The following is a 21558-nucleotide window of genomic DNA, read 5'->3' on the forward strand; positions in this document are numbered from 1 at the left end:
CTCCCTCTAAAGTGGCCTCCGGGCTACATGTTAAGGAATATCCATTTCCCATCCTTCTTCCAGGGTGTTGTGCAGTTGTTATAATATGACCTACCATTCATGGACAATTTCTGCTCTCTGTGCCCTGCGCTCCATGTTTCTGTTCATTTTCTCATCTAATAATTACAACATCTAAAAAATGGAGAGTTCTCGTCCCCTATACGGAAGACAAGGATGTTGACGACCACTTAGATGACTTTTCAATGGCTAGTCTAGGATTCAAAAGTGGCCCTGTCTGGTTCTTTCCTTTGCCAGGACCGCTCAACTTTGGCACAATTAACACTAGGGGCTGGATAATTCTTTATCATAGGAGGCCATCCTGTGCCTTGTAAAATGTTTAGCAGAGTCCCTGACCTCCAGTGACCAGATGCTCGTAGCGCCCCATCCCAAGCTGCAGCAGAAGTGTCTCCAGACATCACCAAAGTCCCCTAAGTGGCAAAATCACCCTCGGTTGAAAACCACTGCTTTCAACTATGTTTTCAACCCAGCTGCCCTAATTCCATCCCAGATCCACAACAAGAAATCCAGTAATCCTCTGGAGCAGGACTTGATGTCATTTTTAGACCCCAGAGTTAAAAGCCCTGTAACTCAATGTTACACAGATTTTAAAAGCATATACAGGAAGATACATGGATATAATAACCTTAATTTTTAAAAAATTATCTTTTGTTTTTGCCCTATGCAAACCAAAACTTAATAATAATATGACAACTTGATTATATAAAAGGTTTGGGGTTTTTAAATATATAAATCCTCTTATTGTGACTTAACTCGGACTGTTCATGACGTGGTCAGACTTTCTGATTTGTTCTGAACGTCCTTCCTTTTTAAACAACCAATTATTTTATTTTAGGACTAAATTTACCATACAATATCATTTCTTATATACAATTATTTTTCTTTAAGTTTTTTTACTTCAAAAAAAAGTTCTTAATTTTTATAACTTTGTTTACAGTTTTTAAATTTCCTGGTTCCTTTTACCTTGTTTTATATGTAACGTTTAAATAAGCTTTGAATTAGACAAAATTGTTCACCTATTTTTTTGTTTTTTTAAAAAGATATTCCCTTTTTTTTTTAGCAAGAATATTTTCCTACAATATATATATTTTTGGAAAATACCCAAATAATGAAATGTCTATTATTTAATTTAATATAGCTTTATATTATAAATTATGACCAGTTTGTCTACAAGTATTTATCCCATCACATTTACCTAATTATTATAATTGTTTACCTAGATTATTTATGAAAATTGTGACAGTCATGAGTTAAAGTTGTGAAACCACCACTGCAAAATTATAACTAATACAGTGAAAAAGAGATCTGACCTAACGGGTTCCATCTTGCTCACGACCTCCAACTTGCCCTTGTTCATTTCTGGGTATGGCCCAAACTAACTTTGGGAAGAAATTCAGTTCTTGGTTTGACTCTGAAACAAAATTGATAACAGCCCTTTCACAAAAAGAACCCCTTCTTGTCTGGGGTCCTCTCTGCTTTTCCAAGACTAACAAATTAGCTACAAGATTAGAAATTACAGCTTAGGAGGGTCCTATAGCTTCTGGCTCCAAGAGTCTGAACCTCCCCAAATTGCTCCTGGGGTCGCATCACTATTGTAAACCTAAGATTAGTACTTGAGACATGTGTCAGACCCTGCACCCCATGGATCAGCTGACACCACCAGGACCGGTGATCTGGCCCAGTGAGTTCTGCCATCACACCCAGGAACAGAATACAGCAACAAAACGCACTTCGACCCCCTGTGATTCCATCTCCAACCTGGCCAATCAGCACTGCCCACTTCCCAAGCCCCTACCTGCCAAATTGTCTTTAAAAAGTCTCATCCCTGAATGCTCAGGGAGACTGATTTGAGTAATAATAAAACTCTGGTTTCCTGCACAGCTGGCTCTGCGCGAATTACTCTTTCTCCGTTGCAATTCCCCTGTCTTGATAAATTGGTTATGTCCAGGCAGCAGGCAATGTGAACCCGTTGGGCGGTTACAGTACCTTTCATAGTTATAAAGACCTCCACCCCTTTTTTTCCCTGTCTTAGACTTTCCGATTCTTGATGACCTATTTCATAACCCTAGGCAGTTGTCAGCTAAATAGCCTTAAATTTGCACATGTAAAGGAAACAACTCAGGTGAAAATCAAATAGCACAATTTACATCATAAAGTAGAGAGAAAAGTCTGATGGTGCTAGAGGGAGACACTTTTATTTTTCTTTGAGCCAAATTAAACAGAAAATTAAACTACACTCTTTCTTAAAAACCCAAGAGTAGCCTCTGTTGCAATAACTATTTTAGTCACACACACAAAAAGTCAGGTGAAAACATAATTCAGTCAAGTGAGAAGAAACAGAAAAAGAAAAACTTTTGCTCCTAAAAAAGACAAGGTGTTAGGAAAGAAAAACAACAAAAAAGACATGAAGGCCTTTCAAATACAAACACGCACACACTCACAAACACGCACACACTTACACACACGCACACACACTCACACACACGCACGCGCGCACACACACACCTTTGATATTAACCTTTCAATTACGCTGACTTTTAACCATTGAGCTCCTTTGAAATATTTTTTTTGATCTTATTACCCTATTTCAACTAGGGCAAAATGCTGCTAAACTGACAATGATCACACAAATTATATGATTTCTGAGCGTTCTAAGTATAAGCAGAAATTAATACCAGCTGATTGTTAAATACTAACTTTACTCATTAAAAGTAATTTGCAAGACAGTATCCCAAACCAATTTCTTACCTAGTGACGGGTCTCAGGCTACAGACTGTTCTCTACCATCCTAGAAAAGGTGGCGGTGGGGCCGGGGGAGCAAACCTGATCTTCCCTGTAGGAAGCAAGCTCAAACTCCATAAAGGAATTACCTGCCTTTTATTGTCATGGAAGCAGTAAAACTTGCCTTCCTGTTGGAAGCAAGTCAAACTCCAAACAAAGGAGTTGTACAGCAAAATAAACTTTAGATCTCAACCTAATTTGAGGAGATAAGGGATGCTCTGGAGGATCAAGGACTGCTTTCAGACCTCAGCAAATTGTCCTATTGGTTTCAGCCATAAAGTTAGCTCATGCTGGTACCAACCACCGATAGGAGATTTGTCAAAGGTCGGGGCATCTCCACGCAGAATCCCCCCATGGTTACCAAAATGCAAACCCAAAATTTTGAGACAGGTCTCAGATAATTTAGAAAGTTTATTTAGCCCAGGTTGAGGACTAGCCCATGACAGAGCCTCAGGAAGTCCTGACAACGTGTGCCCAAAGTGCTTGGGGCACAGCTTGGTTTTATACATTTTGGGGAGACATGAGACATGAGACATCAATCAATATGTTAGAAGTACATTAGTTCCATCCAGAAAGGCAGAGACAGCTCAAAGCGAGCCCCCACCTGCCAACTCCAGGCTTTCAGGTCACAGGTATGTGAGAGACAGATGATTATATTCTTTTTTTTCTTTTTTTGAGACGGAGTGTGGCTCTGTTGCCCAGGCTGGAATGCAGTGGCGCGATCTCGGCTCACTGCAACCTCCGTCTCCCAAGTTCAAACGATTCTCCTGCCTCAGCCTCCCAAGTAGCTGTCATTACAGGTATGTGCCACCACATCCAGCTAACTTTTGTATTTTTAGTAGAGACGGGGTTTCGCCATGTTGGCAGGGCGGGTCTCCAACTCCTAACCTCAGACGATCCACCCCGCTTGGCCTACAAGAGTGCTGGGATTATAGACATGAGACTCTGTGACCTGGCCGGTTGCATTCATTTGAATTTATGATAAATCTTTCCAAAAGAGACAATCAGAATACAAATCTATCTCTGGGAGCAAAAAGATGAACAGGAGGCAGATGTGCCCTGAGCAGTTCCCAGCTTGAAGGAGCCAAAGATATTTTTCTTTCACAACATTATTGAACCCACACTGGGTATAACAACCTGGAAGGCCTCCCCAGGAGGCGGTCAGCCCAGAGGCTAGGGAATGAGGCTTTCCAGGCTATTACACCAGGTTTTCCATTTACCAGCTGGGTGACCTTGGGCAGTTTATTTCAATTCTCTGCAACCCAGGGTTTTTCTTCTCTAACATGAGGATAATATTGCCTGATCAAAGAATCATAGTGTTGGTTCAATAAGACATAAAGAAAGGGCCAGAAAAACAGGGGTGGGATCCTGTAGCTAGCTCATTGAGGCAGTTCACAGGGGGGTGTTTGGGGGCGACTTGAAAGAGGCTGAGCCATGTCTCACCCAAAAGCAGCAAGGAGACCTACATTTCAGTTCTCACTTTTCTCTTGCCACAAGGTCACTGCTCCCTGGTCAGACATGGCTCAGCCTCTTCCAAGTTTCTCTCGAGCCCCTTAACCATTCCTCCCAAACCCCCTTAACCATTCCTCCCAAACCCTCTCTGTTAACTGCCTCAATAAGCTAGCTACAGGGTCCCACCCGATGTCTTTCTGTCCCTTTCTTTCTGTCTCTCCGAATATATTTCTCTCTACCTCTACCTCTCTCCGTCTATTTCCATTTCTCTCTGTCTCTGTCTGTTTCTATCTCTCTGTTTCTCTGTGTCTCTCTACTGTCTCTCTGCATGTCTCTGCCTCTGTTTCTGTTTGTCTCTGTCCATCTTTCTGGTTCTCTGTCTTTCTCTGGCAGAGGTGCAGTGGGGGTACATGGCAGGTGCAGGTTTGGGTGCAGAATGACGTTCTGCCAGGGGTGGAGTGACTGAGGGCCAGTCCGCTCTGGGTGTTTCATGCTAAGTGGCTGCAGCATGGGGTTCTCATCAGACCAGCATGATGGTGTAGGGTGGATGCCATTCCTAGAAGCTGAGCCTTAAGCTGGGTTCTCCGGCAACGCCACCTCACCCCCAACCCTCTGCCAACCCTGCCCATTTCCTCCGAATAAACTCTTCCCTTCCTTGGTCAGCGAGAGCCAGCTTCTGCTGCTTGCAAGTAAGCCACTGAGACATCGAAAGTTGCTCACAGAATTACAATGAAAATCAGTGATAAATAAAATGTTTCTTAAATCTTTAGAATCAAGGAACACCTGAGGGATACTTGAAGCGTAGCTAACAGCACCCCAGTCTGGCAGTTGCAGCTCTGCAGGGTTGGCCCAGGCTGGACCCTAGGCCCTTGACCTCTAAGGGCTACACTGGGGGCTCACTTTCTGAGGAGTGCCATTCGGAAACTTCCCAGGAACAGAGAAAGGTACCAACCATCGAGGACAGTGTTCTGCATAAGGGGAGAGATGAGACAGTAGCCTTGGCCAGAAGAAAGAACTTCATTACAACCAGCTCTGCTTTTGCAAGGGAAGAGGGTGAAGTTTGAGGCTGTCTTGCAGGAAGACAATCAAACTAAAGAGATCAACACCAGCTTACAGCTGGGTGGCCCCCTGCTCAGAGCTTCCCTGTGGCCTCTCCTCCATGGGCCCCAAAAGGAGGTATTCCAGCATGAGCTGCCTTTTCCAGAAACCCCATCAGAACTGCCTAACCTAGAAAAGCAAACAGGAGGAGCTGGCACCAGGGCTCCAGGCTGAAAGCTAAATCCAGCGGCAGCCAGATGGAGACAATGTGCCATGTGACTGCCGACTGCTCAGGGCAAATGACACCAGGGGTTGGCAATTAGAAGTTCACCCCGGACTGCGGCACCTCCCTTCAGCTCCGTCAACGAGGTTGTGCAATCTGCCAGTCCTATAAATACAGCGTCACTCCAGCCTCTGGAAGCCCTGGAAGCCTCTGTCAGCTCAACCTCCAAAGGAGCTGCTCCTCCATTCCTGAAATCCTGGGTCCTGGCTGCCAGTCGCCATGAGAACTTCCTACCTTCTGCTGTTTACTCTCTGCTTAGTTTTGTGTGACATGGCTTCAGGTAAGCTCCGGTACCTGCTAGAGTTTCCCATTCCCAGGGCTGGGGACACTGGGCTGATGTGAACCTTGGATGACTGCCTCCATGTCCCAAGGGACAAGGGACAAGCAGCAGGAGAGCATCCATGGTTCAGTGGCCTGCAGTTGGCAGAAGGCAGCTGGCAAGGCCTGCCAAGCCTTGAGAGTCTGCGAGCAGCCAAGGAATGAGCCTGGCAGGGACGCTGGGCTAGTCACAGGCAGCTGCCTGCATCCTTGTCCTGGACACAAAGACAGCATCCTATGTGGATGAGATGGCCTCTTCCCCTGCAAGAAGGCTACCCACAGTGAGAGCCAGCTTCCTCACACCAGGTCACTGGGTGCAGCCTCCCGGGGTGCCCTGCTACAGGTGAGGTGCTGCCGCCCCACCCACCAGGCCAGCTCAGCCGGTGCCTTGGACTCACCTCGTGTGCAGGCAGGGAGGGTCCACAGGCGGTCCTCTCCCTCTCCTGAGAAATGCTTCCACGTTCTCCAGGCTAGGGGTCTCCCCAGTCAGTAGGAGGGGGCTTCCTGTGAACCAGGTGGCTGTCAGCTTCTCTGGGCCAAATCAGCCATGACCTTGACGTGAGGTGGGACATTGCAGAAGATTATCGGGGACATATTTGATCCCATGATCCCAGCCCTCTCCCTCACTCACACAAGCCACGTGGTGCTAAGCCTTGGTTTATTCATCTGCAGAGTGAGGGGGCTGAGGCGGATGATTTTAAAAGCACTCCAGTTTGGAAAGTCTCTGTAAGTTCCTATTGTAAGTTATTCTAGGCCATCACTTTAGCTAACAGATAAGCCTAATTTACTCCAATTATGCCTCAGTTTTTCCATCTGAAAACTGACATGCAGAGCTTTTCATGCTGCCAGTTGCTACCATGGGTTTTTTTGGTTTTTGGTTTTTTGTTTGTTTTTTGAGACAGGGTCTTGCTCTGTCACCCAGGCTGGAGTGCAGTGGTGTGATCTCGGCTCACTGCAGCTTCTGCCTCCTGAGCTCAAGCCATCCACCCACCTCAGCCTCTCAAGTAACTGCAACTACAGGCATGCACCACCACACCTGGTGTGTGGTGAATTCTTTCATTTTTATTTTTTGGTAGAAATGAGGTCTTACTATGTTGCCCAGGCTCTTCTTAAACTCCTGGGCTCATGTGATCCTCCTACATCAACTTCTCAAAGAGCTGGGACTACAGGCGTGAGCCACTGCACCCAGCCTACCATGTTTTTTTTTTTTAAAGAATAGAAAATATAACTTCATGCCATGTAGTAAAAGTAGATGCTGTTTAATTGTACCCAGATTTCAGTTTGGGGTGTGTACCTATGTTTTTACTGAGTAGCATTAAGAAATTTCTTTCTTATGGTGGTTCAGTCCAAAATCAAGGGTTTGAAAGCCACTTTGTTAACACTAAGAAGTTTTGTTTTCAGTCTGTTATATCCAAATGGAATTATGAGAAGCTATTCTCGAGCCTTCCCAGTCACAACTCCCTGCTTCCGCCAAGAATAATCACTCTCTTGACTTTTATGGTGATAACTTTTCATGTTCTTTATGCTTTTATCACACTAATATTCAAGTTGAATAGTATAGCTTTGTTTGTGCACACATTTCTATTAGCCAATAGGTGCCCATATGCCTTTATTTCTACCTGCTGAAAAGCTGCATTACTGGATCATAGGATATGCATATATTCAGTTGTATTAGACAATGCCAAACTGTTTTCCAAAATTGTTTACAGCAATTTGCACTCCCACAAGCAGTGAATAAGAGTTCCTCTTGCTCTGTATCCTTGCCAACATTTGATAGCCTCAATCATTTTCAAATATTAGCCACTTGGTGAGTGTAGCAATAGCTCATTGGAGTTTTAATGTGTATTTCCCTGATAAATAATAAGTTGGGCCCTTTTATATATAGTTATTGGCAACCGAGATATTTTTTGTAAAATGCCTGTTTGTCTTTTTCCCATGTTTTCTATCAGATTATCTGTCTTTTCTTATTTTAGTTCTTTATGTGTTGTCAACTATATACATTACAAATATCTTCTCTTGCTTTGTATCTTGATTTTTCACTCTCCTAAAGGAAACTTTCCTTGAACAGAGGCTTTTATCTTCATTTCAATGTAGTTGAATGTGTCATGTCTTTTTCCCTAAGGTTACTGCTGTTTGTACCTTGTTTAAGAAGACTTCCTTTATATCAAGACATGAAGATAGTCTCCAATATTGTCTTCTAAAAGCTTATCCTTTTTTTAAATACATTTAGGCTTATAATCCATCCGGCAATGGTGTGTGTGTGTGTGTGTGTGTGTGTGTGTGTGTGTGTGTGTGTCTTCGATGTGAAGGGTCAAGTTCTTTTTATTTTCCCAGTATGAATATCTGATGGTTCAGAACCAACTATTTTTTTTGAGACTGAGTCTCACTCTGTTGCCCAGGCTGTAGTGCAGTGGCACGATCTTGGCTAACCACAACCTCCGCCTCCCTGGTTCAAGCAATTCTCCTGCCTCAGCCTCCCGAGTAGCTGGGATTATAGGCGCCCACCACCATACCTGGCTAATTTTTGTATTTTTGGTAGAGACAGGGTTTCACCATGTTGGCCAGGCTGGTCTCAAACATCTGACCTCAAGTTATCCACTCACCAAAGTGCTGGGATTATAGCCATGAGCCACCATGCTCAGCCCAGAACCAACTGTTGCTAAGACTATTTTTCCCCACTGTTCTGCTGAGCCACCAATATTCTACATCAATTCTCCATGTATGTGTGAGCCTCTTTTTTTTTCTGAGACGGAGTCTCTCACTGTCACCCAGGCTGGAGTGCAATGGCGCATTCTCAGTACCTGAGCCTCTTTCTACACTCTTTGTCTTATTCTATTTGGATATTTGTCTCTCCTTGTGCCATCAACATACTGCCTTAATTACAGTGGCTCTACAATTAGTCTTGAAATCCAGCGAAGCAAATTGCCCACCTTTTTTCCAAATGTGTCTTGGCTATTCTTGGCCATTTGAATTTACAAATAAAATTTAGAATCCACTTGTCAGATTACAACCTCCTCCCATGGCATTGGGTTGAACTAGAAGATTAATTTAAGAAAAAATAATCTTCAAATGCTTAAACAGAGCATTTCCACTCATTTAGGTCTTCTTTATTTCAAAATGTCTTATGCCTTATGGATAGAAGTAGTGCACACATTTTCTTAGATTTTTAACTAGGTATCTGTTACTTGACACTCTTTGACATGGTATGTTACTTTCACATCATGTTGGCTATTGGTTGCAAATACACAGATGTAAAATGGATTTTTTTTTCTTTTTTCTTTTGTATTTGGTCTTATATATAGCAAACTTGCTAATCTGGCTTGCTTAATTCCTTTTGAACTGTCTATGTATAATCATAATGTCTGCAAATAGTGATAATTTCATCTCTTCCTTTCCAACTCATATCACTTGCTTATGTTTTTCTTATCCTGTTCTACTGGCTAGTATATGAAATACAATGTTAAATGGAAATGGTAATAGCCATTATTCTGGCCCTATTGCCAATCTCAAAGGCAACGCTTTTATTTTTGATCATTGAAAGTACTATTTTTTTTTTTCAGGTTTTATAATACTTTTTATTGATTAAGTAAATTACTCTAGTTACAAGGTTTAAGAATTTTTATCTTAAATTTTGAATTTTTCAAATGTTTCTTCTGCATCTATTGATCATATGCTTTTTTATTGTTAATAGCCTTGACTAACTTTCAGATGTTAAATGATACCTTGTATTTGTGAAATAAACAGAACTTGATTTTATTCTGTTTGCTGATTTCTTTTTTTAGTATTTTTGTCTTTCTGTTGATCAAAGAGATTGACTTGCAATTATCCTGTTCCTTTTTTTTTCATTTCTGATTTTGTTAGATATGATATTAAAACCATGTTGGCATCCATAGATAAGTATTCTCCCTTTTTCTATTCTGAGAAACAGAATGTGTTGTGCAGACCCTATATCTTATTTACTGCTCAGTTGAATTTGTTGATGAAGCCATCTTGGCCTAGAGTTTTATTTATTGACTCAATACCTTTGACAGTTTTGGGACTATTTAGATTTTCTAATTCTTATTGTGTTTATTTTAGTAAGTTGTATTTTTCTAGGAATGTTTCTATTCGACTAAATTTTCAGGTTTTCATAAATTCATAATAACATTTTTTTGTTAGTAGGATGTGATATTCCTGTTTTTATTTCTTTCTCTCAAATCTTGACCTAGTAATTCTTTATTGTTGATTCTCTGATACCTACAAAGTGCACGTATGTCTGTGTGTGTGTGTGTGTGTGTGTGTGTGTGTGTGTCTGTCACATATTCTAGCTTTTCTTTTTGGGCTGCCACTATTATTGGAAAATATAAACCTTCAGAAGCATTTAGATTACACAAACATCTCTTAAGAAGCACGTAAGAGAAACAGACATGTGCACAGTGAAATTTAACACAAGGGGGAAGGCAAATGTCATGAAAATGGTCAAGACAAGCGCTTTTGAAAGGCCCCTAGTCTGAAAGCAGCATAGACTGCTCCAGCAGGAAGGAACCTCAACATTCCAGACCAAAGGTTCTGAAAGTATGGACTCTGGACCAGAAGCTTCAGTGTCACCTGGGAGCTTGTTTGAAAACGCAAATTATCAGCCCCAACCCAGACCCACTCAGATGCTGAGACCTGGAATATGATCTTGTCACCCAGGTAATGAGCATAGTACCTGTAAGGTTTGTTCTTGCCGAGTTTAAAACGAAGAAACTGAGGCCAACACAAGAAGATCCAATGTGAGGGGTTTAATCAGGCTCCCGGGTGAGGTTCTGCGGTCCGACAGGAGGGGCCAGAGAAGTCGCCCGGACTCCTCTCAGACATGGGGTTTTATAGGGAGTGGAGGCATTCGATTCGTTGTGCCCAAGGTGAGTGGGGCCCAGATGGGACAAAATGGTAGGCGGGGAGTGGGGCCCGGATGGGACAAAATGGTATTGAGTAGGTCCTGGCAGGGCTTTTTTCCGGGCTCCCGGTTGGGGGGAGGTGTATGCGAGCTCCCGGTGAGGGAAGGGGGTGTGTCCTAGCTCCCGGAGAGGGGGGCGGTGTCCGAGTTCCTGGCGAGGGAGGGGGGCGGTGTGTGTGTCCATGCTCCCGGTGAGGCAACCGGCCTTACAGTACCCAACAGTTAGTTTTCCAACCCTCAATCCCCTCCCTCCCTTCCCCTCTAGTAGCCCCCAGTATCTATTGTTCCCATCTTCATGTCCATGAGTACTCAGTGTTTAGCTCCCACTTACAACTGGGAACATGAAGTATTTGGCTTTCTTTTCCTGTGTTAATTTGCTTAGAATATTGGCCCCCAGCTGCATTCTAGTTGCTGCAAAAGACATACTTTCATTGTTTTTTACGGCTGCATAGTCTCTGTAAGGCTGGTTGCCTCGCCAGGAGCATGGACGCACACCCCATCCCCCCTCGCTGGGAGCTCGGACGCTCCCCCTTCCCTCTCAGGGAGCTCGGACACACCCCCCTCCCTCGAGGAGAGCTCGGACACACCCTCTTCCCTCACAGGGAGCTCAGACACACCCCCCTCCCTCGCGGGGAGCTCAGACACACACCCTTCCCTCGCCGGGAGCTCGGACACCCCCCCTTCACTGGGGAGCCCAGAAAAAAGCCCCGCCAGGACCTACCCGATACCATTTTGTCCCATCAGGGCCCCACTCCCTGACTACCATTTTGTCTCATCTGGGCCCCACTCCCCACCATTTTGTCCCATCTAGGCCCCACTCACCTTGAGCACAACCAAACTCACTCCTTCACTCCCTATAAAACCCCACGTCTGAGAGGAGTCCGCGCGACTTCTCTGCCCCCTCCTGTCGGACCACAGAACCTCGTCCGGGAGCCTGGATGAATTCCTTCGCATCAGATCTTCTTGTGCTGACCTCAGTTGCTTCTCTTTAAGCTCAGGGAGAACAAACCTTACAGTCTCCTCCATTTTAAATTTGAGAAGCTGGGGCCTAGAGAGGTTGAGTGGTTTGCCAAAGATCACACAGTAGATTAGTTTCAGAACACAGAATGTAACCAAAGTACCCTGACACTAACATGGCTGCAATTTCTTTTGTATCCCATAATATACTAGATCTTTGAAGGTAATGCCAGAAATTAGTTCTGCTTATGCATTATGACACCGTAGTCAACTAGCAGTGTTGTAAAATGGAATGAGAACTGAAGTGAGGTCAGGAGGCATCCATTCTGGTAGGGGGTTGGTCTTTGACCAGCTACATTGGGGGCATCACTGGACCTTGGTTCCTTCACCTGAGGAGAGGATCACAGAGAGGTTGAATTAATTGAGCTCTGAAGTTCATCTTGGCTCTAAAAAGCTATACCCAAATATTAAATTTGGGCCTCCTCTGCTTACTCAGCATGTATATATACCCAACTATTTGATTACTGAGATGAACAATCAAGAACAAAGATGTGTAGACCTTCACGATTTCAAGGTGCTTTCAAATTTGTAAGCTCAACTGATCTCTCTAATAAGAGATAATCACTTGGAGAGGTTCCATCTTGCAGGTCAGGTCAGAGTAGGCATCCTTTAAGTATCTTCTGAGCACTGAGAGCCTCCAGTGCAGACAGACTAAAGCGGAAAGTGGAGGCTTTGGGGGAAGCTGGTTGGTCATGATCTTACTTAAGGTCAGCATTGTGGCATGGTTATTAAAACACAGTACAATCTCAGACAGCATCATTAGGAATCAATGAGAGAAACAGAATACAAGCTGGCAATCAAGAGACTGTGTTTTGTGTGAACAAATGAGTGGCCTCAGCCCAAGATGCCTCCCTGAGTAATGGGATGGTAGAATAAGAGTGTCTGTCAATTCTCTTCCATCTCCGCAGCAACACAGTTCAATAGAATGTTCTGTGGTGAAAAGATTCTGTATCTGCTCTGTTCGATGAATGCAGCACTCACTAGCCACATATGGCTTGTGAGCACTTGCAGTGTGGCTAGGGGGACTTCAATTAATTTAAATGAGAACAGCTGCAGGAAGCGAGTGGCTGCCATATTGGATGGTGCAGCTTTGTAGCAAACAAAATGAGAGAAATTGAGCCTTTTGTGACCTTGGTTGGTGGGACACATTTAAGGGACTCTGTATCGATACCAGGCTTCAAACGTTGGGAACTCTATTGACCAACTTAAACACATCCACAGGAGAATAAAGAGGTTTGGGAAGGGCCTGGAAACCAGGCAATGAGGACAGTGAGAAAAGAAGTTTTTGTTGTTGTTGTTGTTGTTGTTGTTTTGAGGCAGAGTAATTTTGCTCTTGTTACCCAGGCTGGCGTGCAATGGCACAATCTCGGCTCACCAAAACCTCCGCTCCGCCTCCCAGATTATAGCATTTCTCCTGCCTCAGCCTCCCTAGTAGCTGAGATTACAGACATGTGTCACCACTCCCAGCTAATTTTGTATTTTTAGTAGAGACGGGGTTTCTCCATGTTGGTCAGGCTGGTCTTGAACTCCCGACCTTAGATGATCCACCCACCTCGGCCTCCCAAAGTGCTGGGATTACAGGTGTGAACTACTGCACCCAAGCAGAAGAGTTTTTCAAAAGTGGAATTACTGCAAACAGCAGAAAAACAGCTGCAGGATGGAAGTTACTGACAGGACAATCTCCATCAGTGTGAAAGCCATCTTTCCAACAGAGATCTGTGACATTAGAATGTACTGTCTTCTAGGGTGGTGATGGCATCTTGAATTAGTTTGCTCAGGCTACCACGTTTATGGTTTAAACTGCCCATAAACAGACTGGGCGGTTTAAATAACAGAACTGTACTTCCTCAGAGGCTGGAAGTCTGAGATCAAGGTGCCGGCAGGGTTGGCCTCTCTCAAGTCTCTCTCTTTGACTGGTAGACGGCTGGTGCCTCCTCCCTGTGTCCTCACATAGTCTTTCCTCTGTGTGTCTCTGTCCCAGTCTCTTCTTCTGTAAGTCATACGGATCAGAGCACATCCCGATGACCACGTTTAACTTGAATCACCTCTTTAAAGTTTCTCTCTCCAAATACAACCACTTTCTGAGGCACTGGTTAGGACGTCAACACAGAAATTTTTTTCTGAGGGGATATATTTCAGTCCAAAACACCTACCAGTAGAGGCATGCAAAACAATGGCCTGATGGTCCCTGGCCAGGACTATCACGGGCGACTGCTTCCTGTGTCATGGAGTAGAAGCCTAGTCCAGAGTACTGTCTCTATGAGATCTGGGATACTGAGAGAAGAGCAAAATCAATTCCAAGTAGAAAAAAAACTATGAAACCTTTAGAGAGTAACCACAATTTCAGCCTGACGTGAAAGGATCCTAGATTTCAGCTGAAATAGTGGTGTGGGAAGTAGGGGAGCCGGTGTAACTGAAGGCAGGGCAGGAGGGAAGTGTAGGCTGTGTTTGCAGAGTGGCACCTGCTTCCACATTTCTAAAACACAGGATGTGAGTTTGAGCATGGTGAGACAAGGCAGAAAACTTATTTGGAAAATAACTTGAATTCCCTGCACTCCTCAAATATCTCAGCATAAGAAAACCCCACTCAGAACCCCACTGTTCATCCTTGGCTTGTATTTGGCCACAGCTGGCATAGCCCTGGACTGAGTAAGCTCTTCGGTCACCTCATTTCATGAGCAGCCCCAAAGATCAATCACGTGCAAATTTCTTGGAAGAGAAAACTCTCTAGTGTTTTGCAGTTTTTTGTCCTGCTCTCCCACGAGATGTTCTCAAATCGTTGCAACTACAAGCCATGAGTCTGACGTGTCTGTGTTCCTTCCTTACAGGTGACACCTTTCTCACAGGTCTTGGCTACAGATCTGACCATTACACTTGTGTCAAGGGTGGAGGGCAATGTCTCTATTCCGCCTGCCCAATCTATACCAAAGTTCAAGGCACCTGTTATGGTGGGAAGGCCAAGTGCTGCAAGTGAGCTGGGACTGACCAGAAGAAAGGACGCAGAAGCCAAACGAACTATTTATAATCATTCTTTCAATAAAGGAAAATTGTTTTTCAAGTATACCTCCTTTGGCCAAAATGAATCTTGTGTCTCAATTGGAAGAGGTCAAGGAGTAGGGGGTTAAGGTACATGGGTTGGAACATGAGACGGGTCGGACCACAAAGCTTGCCTGGAACAGGGCAGTGATGGCCCAGTCTTGAGTGATGTCACAGTCTTGAGTGATGTCACCTCCACTTTGTTTGATCCCCAAACCAACTGAGTCTTTTTTTTTTTTTTGACATGGAGTTTCACTCTTGTTGCCCAAACTGGAGTGCAGTGACGCGATCTCAGCTCATTGCAACCTCCACCTCTCAGGTTTAAGCGATTCTTCTGCCTCAGCCTCCCAAGTAGCTGGGATTACAGGCAACTGCCACCACACCCAGTTAATTTTCAGGTTTTGTTTTTGTTTTCAGTAGAGACAGGGTTTCACCATGTTGGCCAGGCTAGTGTTGAACTCCTGACCTCAGGTGACCCATCTGTCTCAGCCTCCCAAAGTGTTGGGATTACAGGTGTGGGCCACCACACCCGGCCCCAACATGTGACTCATTCTGAGAGTCCACATTATTCAGAGGTCTTAGCAGTCTGCTCCATGAAATAGTCCATCGGCAGAACCCAGAACTTCCATTTTTTCTCCTTTCTGGTCTTAGGGCAGTGTGTTGGTTAACCTTAGCATTTGAGAATCTCCATAATGACCATAAAGATATTTCACTTAAGTTTTGCCCTCTAGGGTTCACGTCTGGGATCCCAGATCACAATTCCTGAATCGACTGCAGTGACATAACCTAGTAACATACCATTCACAAAAGTGTGTGTATGAGCCAGCTACATCTGCATTTCATTCCTTCCAGACTATTAGGCCTGCAGACACCGTGTGGGTGGAGGAAAATGGGCTACCATCCTTTTTTTTTTTCTTCAATAAATCTCTTACAATTCCTGATGATGTTATTATCTCCCGAATCTGGCAACAGCAACTGTATCTTCCTCTTCCACTGTTGTAAAGCTCTTCTCGCCAGCCTCCAGTCATAGATTCAGACACAACACCCCTCTCTGCAAGGAAAATGCGAGGAGAGGAAAATTCTGCCTTATGGGGTGAACATTCACCTCTACTCAGGTATTCTTGTAACCCAGACACAACTTGTGGTTTTCATCATGGTGCATCCAGCCTCTTCCTTCCTCTGAACAGCTGAGGAATAATCCAGGACCCTTCTACCTTGAGAAGAAATCTCAGGCATGTCATCAACTTCCACCTCAAGATATTTGAGTCCTTCCAGGTAGCATTTCTCTGGACAATAAGTTTATTAAAGGCAAATTCCCCATGAGCCTTAGTACAGCCAGGGTTTGGGAAATCAGGTTCCCCAAGACCTAATTCTTAAGGTGGAAAAATAACTAAATAAAAAACACATGTTCACTCCCCATTCTTCAGTCTATGAGGCTGTGGCAATTTGGCCTCCCCTGCCTAGAGCCCTTCAAGCGATCAGAAGCATATTTTTATGGATTCCCCAGGCACGTGACGGAGCTGACTAATTCAGAAGGAAGATGGTAAGTCACCAAGAGCATTGTCACCAGAAACAGCAAACTCATAGCCAGAATGAACAACATGATTCTTCTAGTCTCTCCTATCTCAACAGCATTTGAAGACAACTTCTTTTGAGACACAGCTCTTGACCTATTACTGGGCCTTAACAGAGAGTGAATACTTGACCACAGGCCACCAAGTCAGCATGAAACTTGAGCCGCCCATCATGTGTTATCGACCGGCCAGGTCATAAATTTGAGTATGCACAGCCTTGCTCCATCGTCAAATGGAAGTGGCGTATGCATCACTGGGTCTGGGCAGACCCTGAAGGTACATGTAAGTTATATGGTTCTATGGAGAAGTGGCCCAAATGCCCATGCTTCCTACATCCGCCACACTGCCTTCTCTCTCCGAGCCTGTGCCTACGGCCTCAGGGTGAGTTCCCTATGATGATTTGACAGAGGAAGAGGAAATTCGCACCTGGTTTACAATGGTTCTGCACAACATGCTGGGCAGAGGGCTGTAGCACCGAGCCCCTTCCTGGGCCATCCCTGAAGGACTTTCCCTGAAGTGGGGAAGGAAAATTCTCTCAGTGGGCAGAACTTCATGCAGTACACCTGGCTGTGCACTCTGCTTAGAAAAAGAAATGACCAGGTGTGTGATTATGTATTAATTCGTAGGCTGTCGCCAATGGCTAGCTGGGTGGTTATGGGCTTGCAAGAAATAGGACTGGAAAATTCACAACAGGCTTCTCTGAATGGACAAAAATCATGAAGACACTTGTGTCTTGTGTGATTGTCCACTAAATAATGACCTCAGCCGAGAAGGATTTTAACATTTGAGAGGGTAGAATAACCCATTCCATGAAGGTCAGTTGGCCTCTTTCCTCCGCCACCTGCCTCATCGTGCAGTGGGTTTATGAATGAAGTGGTGATGGTGGCAGAAATGAACCTTAGGCAGGAGTGACCTGGTGACCTGACGACAGCTTCAGTTAGGTCCAATCTGCCAGCAGCACAGACCAACACTGACACGTAAAAGCCTCTGGAAAACACCTCAACAACAAGATTGTGGCACAAATATAATATTATTTTTCACTTTTCGAACTTCAGAATCAACTATAGGCAATGCACAGGAAATTCTTTTTATACTTATGATTACAATATAATCATTATGGATCTGGCAATATCAAAGTATAACTGACAGCAGCTGAGAGGTAGCAAAGAAGAGATGAAGGAAGGGGTAAGGGGTAAGGTCTGGTCATACACAGCGAGTAGCGGGGGATATTTTCTAAAAATACTACATAAGAAATTAAAGGTATAAATGAAACCAACTAAAGAAAAGCAACTAAAGTAATAACGTACCTATCAAAATTTGGAAGTAAGACAGAGAGGGGGTTGGGTAGTTTCTTTCTTTTTTTTTTTTTTTTGTTACTAGTCTTTTATAATCCCTAGAAACATCATGGTTTGGGCTCATAAGAAGTTGTCAGACAGACACACAACAGAGACCACACACAAATAGGCAACAGCCGCCACAAGAAGGAGGCTTGCCTTTTGTACAAAGTTTATACACACACACACACACACACACACACACATTTATGTACACAGACACAAGGGGATAAAATCCAGTGAGAAGGGCTCACACATGCCCAGGTGGGAAATGGGAGCAGCTTTAACTGCCAGGGTTGAGGCCACAGTAGAGGCACACAGGAAGTGGTAGAGAGCAGCAGCCTCCCTCCATCCTCCCACCCTGGGCCAAAGGGAGGACCTGGGAGGAAGGACAAGTATTCAAAGGAAGATGGAAGACACTGGAAAGGTACACTCCACCTCTTACTAAATTCTTGAAAGCCCCTAAATGCCTGGCAGGATAGATCACTCCCATGCCTCCTAGCAAGATGCTGAGTCTACACTACAGCAGGTCTGGCCTCAAGCTGCATCAAGCTAAGGTCTGAGGTTGGCTTCTCAATGCATGAATCCATGCTATCTTCTAGGGCCCTAGTAGCAGAAAAAGAGCACCTTCAAGGCTCACCCTACAAACTCAGTCCTCTTGATTCAGAGGTCCTAAGAGTTTTCCTTGACAGAATGAAGGATAAAGGTACAGGAAAAGGAGAGGTCAGTGCCTTCAGTTAATGCCCTATGGCCTTCCCAATGGGGGAGGAATTGAGGAATCATTAAGGTGTAGGAAAGGGCAAGGTGGTCATCTCACAGAGTCCGTTTCCAGTGGGGCCATGAGCAGGAGCTCTTCTTGATGTCTTAAGGGTGGCCCCAATTCCCTCAGAGACAATGTCCATGCCCTCAGGATGGCTTGGTCCACAAAATGGAGAGATGGGGCCATGGAAGAGTAGATGTGAAGTAGCAGGACCCAGAGGCACAGGGAGGCAGTCTGCTGTGCCACCGATTTACATGGTCTGGGGGGTAAAGAGGCTGGAGAGCTGGAAGCACTGGGAGGCAGGGTTCAGGGCTAGACTCAGAGCAGTCAGAGCTGCTGGGTTCAGGCGCCCAAGGGAACTGCTCCATTCAGTTGCAAGGCAGCAGCTTAGGCGGCGGCAGCAGCAGCAGCAGCAGTGGTAGTTGGCAGTTGGATTCCAGAGCCTTCTGCCAGTTTGGCCATAAGCTGCAAACGTCAACCTGCTGATCCCAGATCCAGCTCCTGGTCCCCATCAGGGAAAGTGATGTCTGTGCCACCATCCAGTCACTAGTCACATGGCCAACCCTCATAGGTCGACCAGCAAGCTCAAAGCCATTCAACTATTCCAGGGCCCACTGGGCACACTCAGAGTCAGACAATGTGATGAAACGATAACCTTTAGAGCGGCCTGTATCCAAGACCTTCATCAGGACAATATTATCAATTTTACCAAAGGGCTCAAAAATGCCTCGGAGCATGTCTTCAGTGATACTGAAGTGCAGGGAACCCACATAGAGGCGCATTGGTCCACCCGTGCCCTTTTTCAGGTTGCTGGCCACGGCTGCCAGTCGGTTTTTCTCTGCCTGTGAAGCCTGTACAATGATAGGCACTCCAAGCAACCGATGCCCAATTAGCCCAATGGCCAGTGGCACAGACTGGATTTCACAGAATTCCACATAGCCAATGTCCTTAGAACGGCGTGAGTTCTGATCTGAGATGATACGTACATCACGAACCTTGCCTACAGCAGATAAAAAGTCCTCCAGGTCTTGAGGCCTAATGCGGGCAGCCAACTGTATACAGAAAACTGTGCTGGCATCACGCTCCTCAGGACTCGGATTATCAATTGGCTCCCTGACTGGGCTCTTCTCTCTGAAATGAGGACTCTTACTGTGTCCATACCTATGACCAGTGGCAAGTGGAGGACTCCTGTAGCGCACACGATCCTCACGACGATGGTCGCGACTTCATGACTCACTATGTCGATGATCCCAGCTACCGATCTATGATGCTGCTGATCTCGACTTAGACTCTATTTCTCCATCTATGCTGATCCTGGCCTCGACTACGACTGCACTTTCTATCCCTGCTTCTACTATGGCTCCGACTCCTCTTCTTCAGCCCTGAAAGCTGCCAGGCATCTGAAGAGGCCATTTTCCCCCTAAAGCCAAGTAAAACCTGGTATTTCCAAATCAGGGGTCCTCTTGCTTGCTTATCTCCCCAATGGTGCTGCTTCCACTGGACCCGTTGCCGCTGTTGCTGGTGCTGCTGGTGGTATTGCTAGGATGATCCTTTTTGACTTCCCTTTGTTGCTCACCTTCGTCTTTTTTATAGGGAGCTTCCAGCATGGCCTCAATCCCTATATCAAAGTCATCAGATGCCATTCTGCCAGATCAGTTCTGGGTCCCCGCAGGGATGCCCCGGTTCTCTCCGTTCATTTGGGCATGTTGTAGGGAGTGAAGCTCGGATATTTCCTAGAGTCTAGGCAAGAAAAGCAGCAGTGCAGGTAGAGCTACTCCTCTTCCCGCAAAACGGTGTCAGCTCCACCGTCTTCCAGCGGGTCGTTTCTTAGTCCGTTCAGGCAACTGTGACAAAAATACTATGGACCAGGGAGCTTTAACAACATAGATTTCTCATAGTTCTGGAGGCCGGGCAGTCCAACCCTTGCCTGCTGAGGGCATGCTTCCTGGTCCACAGGTGGTCGTCTTCTCACTGGTTGCACAAGTGCTCTTGGGACTGTACTTGCAAGTAGGTCTGAAATGTTTCAGAATGAAAATGTGGCAAAAGGGGAGAAATAATAATCAAAAGAACTAAGATTTTCTGCACATAAGATTTAAATAAAATTGAAAGATTACATTAAAACCCTATAATAATATATATGCGTGTGTGTGTATGCATATATATATATGTGCATATATATATATATATGTATGTATGTATAGGTGTATTTGTGCATATTTTTTTGAGGCAGAGCCTTGATCTGTCACCCAGGCTGGAGTGCAGCGGCATAATCTCAGCTCACTGCAACCCCTGCCTCCTGGCTTCAAGCAATTCTCCTGCCTCAGCCTCCCCAGTAGCTGGAATTACAGGTGCATGCCACCATGGCTGGCTAATTTTTGTATTTTTAGTAGAGATGGGGTTTCACCATGTTGGCCAGGCTGGTCTCAAACTTCTGACCTCAAGTGATCCGCTCAACTTGGCCTCCTAAAGTGCTGAAATCACAGCCATGAGCCACTGCACCTGACCTAAAATCCTGTAATCTTACTTTGAATTGCAACTATCACTGTAACATTATGACTTTTTTCCCCCTCTTAATAAAAAATGTTTATTTCTTAACCTTTGCCCTTGAAAATGCAGTGACCACACAATAACACTAAGCCCTCCAGCACTAATGCAATGATCCCCAAATGTTCATTGCCACTGAAAAGGACCAGGACTACTTGGAGAAATGGCAGCCTCAGTGAGCATACGAGCATACATGTGCACGTGCCACAATGAGCATACGTGTGCATGTGTCTTTATAACAGAACAATTTATAATTCCTTGGGTATATACCCAGTAATGGAATTGCTGGGTCAAATGGTATTTCTATTTCTAGGTACTTGAGGAATCGCCACACTGTCTTCCACAATGGTTGAACTAATTTACACTCAGGGTGGACAATAGTTAAAGAAATGCCTTCTTTATAGAATTTCCTCAACTACTAAATGAAGAAGAGATGATAGAATACT

The 21558-nt window shown here is 44.8% G+C and overlaps 1 protein-coding gene and 1 pseudogene across 1 annotated transcript; one reads left to right on the plus strand and one right to left on the minus strand.

Annotated features, from left to right (window-relative positions):
• Positions 1-5697: 5697 nt before the first annotated feature.
• On the plus strand, positions 5698-14927 carry DEFB1 (defensin beta 1). The gene is made up of 2 exons (XM_012457366.2): positions 5698-5891; positions 14693-14927. Exons 1-2 carry the CDS (start codon positions 5831-5833, stop codon positions 14836-14838), a joined length of 207 nt encoding a protein of 68 aa, XP_012312789.1. The 5' UTR covers positions 5698-5830; the 3' UTR covers positions 14839-14927.
• A 3650-nt stretch (positions 14928-18577) lies between these two features.
• LOC105720691 (probable RNA-binding protein 23) lies at positions 18578-20222 on the minus strand (annotated as a pseudogene).
• Positions 20223-21558: the final 1336 nt, after the last annotated feature.

Source organism: Aotus nancymaae, unplaced genomic scaffold (genome assembly GCF_030222135.1).
Source record: "Aotus nancymaae isolate 86718 unplaced genomic scaffold, 86718_ANA_hifiasm-v0.15.2.pri h1tg000090l, whole genome shotgun sequence".
Lineage (NCBI taxonomy): Eukaryota > Metazoa > Chordata > Mammalia > Primates > Aotidae > Aotus > Aotus nancymaae.